This window comes from Hipposideros armiger, unplaced genomic scaffold (assembly GCF_001890085.2).
Source record: "Hipposideros armiger isolate ML-2016 unplaced genomic scaffold, ASM189008v1 scaffold_824, whole genome shotgun sequence".
NCBI lineage: Eukaryota > Metazoa > Chordata > Mammalia > Chiroptera > Hipposideridae > Hipposideros > Hipposideros armiger.
The window spans coordinates 201,982-205,022 of record NW_017732174.1 but is presented as its reverse complement, the minus strand read 5'-3'; the positions used below and the strand labels follow the sequence as shown (position 1 = coordinate 205,022).

At 45.1% G+C, this 3,041-nt stretch overlaps 1 protein-coding gene across 1 annotated transcript in view; it reads right to left on the bottom strand.

Annotated features, from left to right (window-relative positions):
• The window catches only part of CXCL17 (C-X-C motif chemokine ligand 17), a 22,528-nt gene extending 20,410 nt beyond the window's left edge, over positions 1-2,118 (bottom strand). The window contains exon 1 of the mRNA XM_019629033.1: positions 1,833-2,118. Within this exon, the coding sequence (XP_019484578.1) occupies positions 1,833-1,911 (79 nt within the window). The 5' untranslated portion in view covers positions 1,912-2,118. The remainder of the gene's footprint in view (positions 1-1,832) is intronic.
• Between the last annotated feature and the right edge of the window lie 923 nt (positions 2,119-3,041).

Genomic DNA, 3,041 nt, shown 5'->3' with positions numbered 1-3,041 from the left:
GCTCTCTCTTTTAATGAGACGGACACCCGAGCTTGGGAATAAAGTCTTTGGAATGAGAACTCTTTGTCTCAGTTCTTGTTAATGACCTGCTCCCCAACAAACTGAGGAGTGGTTTCCCTCGTCAGGAAACGTCTGGAGATATTTTTGGCTATCTTATGGGGTGGGAAGGCTGCTATTGACATCTAGTGTGTAGAAACCATGTGGACACTGCTGAACATCTTACAATGCACAGAAGAGCCCTCTACAACAAGGAATTATCCAGGCCCAAATGTTAATAGAGCTGCTATCAAACCCAGGTATAGAGTCTTCAAGGGCAGCATTCTGAACTTAAAAACCTGAGGACTTATTCTTTCTCTCAGCAAATATTTACTGAGTACTGTGCTGTATAGTGTGAGGGATATGGAAACAATACACCAGATTGTGTCACCGAGATTTCAGCCTACAAGGGGGCGGGGGGGCGGGGAGGGTGTGGAGGTAGGAGAGGCATATCAATACCTTCATTATAAGCCAGAATATGATAAGTGCAAAGAGAGAGTCAAGTTAGGGCTGAGCATGTTCACAGTAGGGACAGCTCATATGTAGTCATGGGAAGAATCAAGGGGGCCTGTGGGGAGGAGGTGGTTTTGGAGCTGGGTGTATGAGCAAAATTGAGCTGTGGGAAAGTATAAGACCTTTTCAGGGAACAGCCAACAGCCTAGTTTAGGTGCAGCACAGAGCTTTTGTTAGTAAGTGGAGAAGGTGGATTGGAAAGGCAGGTTGTGTCTAGAGCTTCGAATCCAGACAGAGGACTGAAGGTTGTGGACTGTAGCCTTGGGGTCTGTCATAGTGAGGGAAAGGCCTTCCATTCCAGAATGATGGTCTTGGCCGTGGGACCCAGCAGCTTCCAGGGAGCTCTCTACAAGGGAGAAGAAGTCTGAAATTGGGGTGGAGTAGGGTGGACTTCTGATTTTAGGATCGAGTTCATGCTGAGGATGTAACAAAGCTATTTCACCTTAAAGTAGCCCTTGGGAGGATGGTTCTCTCAAGTAGAAACATACATGGGATGAACTCTCTTCTGCATGGTTGTTCTGCTAAGGGCTGGGCCACTGGAGCCGATTAAAAAGCCCTAACAAGGGTCTGCTTTCCAAAAGGTGAGCTGTTAAAACAGGGCTTGGTATAGTTAAAGCTTCAAATCTATCTGGTGGTATGATTTTTATAGTTTATTACTTTACCATTAAATAGCATTAAAATTGTTGGTGGGATGTCTGGGGCACTATAGGGAATATAAGGAAGGACTTCCTTATCTTCTACGAATGTACAATTGCCCTCGACACCTTTACACCACCACCACTTTGGGGAAATTCATTACTCTTCTGGAAAAGGGATTAGGGGAGAAGGCAAAGGAGCAGATATTTGTTGAACCAGAGTTTTTGTGGGTTTTTTTGTGTTTTTTTTTTTTGCCAGCTACAGTTTCAGACATTTTCACATACACTATTTCATTTAGCTCTCACAACACTTTTTGGATGTAAGTACAGTTTTCTCCCTTTTGTAAATGAGGAAACAGGCACTCAAATAGGTTAACTTGCCCCAAACCCCTATTGCTAAAAGGAACTACATTTTTTCTCTTTTTTTTAGGGAGGGCGTAGCTCACAGTGGCCCATGCGGGGATTGAACCGGCAACCTTGGTGTTATTAGCACCACGCGCTAACCAACTGAGCTAACCACCCACTCCTAAAAGGAGCTACATTTTAATGCATATATATATATTTTTTCCCCCACATTTTCTTTCCTGTTTTGCCACATTTCCCCCTCCCCTCCTTTTCCCTCTTTTGTAGAAAATTAATCTTACTTACCTGGATTTGGGTTGCTAGAGACCACGGACATCAGCATTAGGGGCAGCAACAGAAGGAGAAAAGAAATTAGAACTTTCATTGCAACTGTTGGTGCTGCTGTAAGCTGCTTGAAGAGGGTGTGGAAGGTTTCCAGTTAGAGGCTCCTGACTTCTTGGGATGGCTCAGGCCACTGTATTTGACTTGTCGGTCTGCGCTCTAGTCCCAGGCCAATGTTCCCATTAGAAGGCGAGAACAGCTCAGTGACGCTGGCCTTGTTAGGTAACAGGTTGGACCATGTGTTTTACGGGAATCTGGGAGGTAAAACTAGTCAAACAAAAGACGTGAAGCGTTCTTAAGAACATAAGTAGGTGGCTGTTAACTTGGCAGCAATACTTGTTCCCTCCCCTCCTCCTTCCCGCTTCAGTATCCCCAGTGTGTTATGATTTTTTCCCCCAAGCCTTTTTGCTCCTTTGAATTTCCTTATACCTTTCACTGACACTTTCTAGCTTAATATCTGGCAGGAAAGTGAGTACTTAGGGTTGTCAGAAGAGAGGATGATAGCCTGTTTCCCCCCTGTCTTCCCCGCTCCCGTCCTTGGTACAATATCAGCAATAGTGGTGGTGTTGCCCGGGAACTTCCCCTGTGTCCTCACTCTTTACAGTTTCCTCCACTTCACATAAGGTGGGAAGCAGACAGGATCAAGGAGGAGAGGCTTTCTCTCTTGCCTGAAACATGGGTCCTAGGAGCAATGGGTTAGACCAGGCCTCCTTGTTGTTGGTCAGGAAGGTGGCTTTGGCCTAGTTACTCCAGCCTAAAGGAGAGGGAACTTGGTTGGTGGAAGATCCTTAGGACCTCAGGTCCAAGAGGGTTTGAGTAACAGGAGCCATAAGAAAGGCCGCTGTGGATCTTGGCTCCAGACCTTGTTTGGAAATAACCTAAGGCAAAAGAAGAGGGTACACTACTTAAAGTAAACGTTAAAGGTTACAGAACATTAGCACTTACACATCATGACTCATTCCAGAGACTTTAGGAAATGTGCTCAAAGAAAGAGGAGAGGCCAGGCTTGAATGCTGCATGATAACGTTTAGGGGCTAAGGGGGAATGAACAAAGAGGCCTCTAGGCAGGAGTGAGAAAGGCGGTGTGACTGTTTCACCTAAGAGGAAGAAAGAGGCAAGGCATGAGTCAAGTCCGTTTTGATTTTTAAAAAAGATTTTTATTAAAATATAACT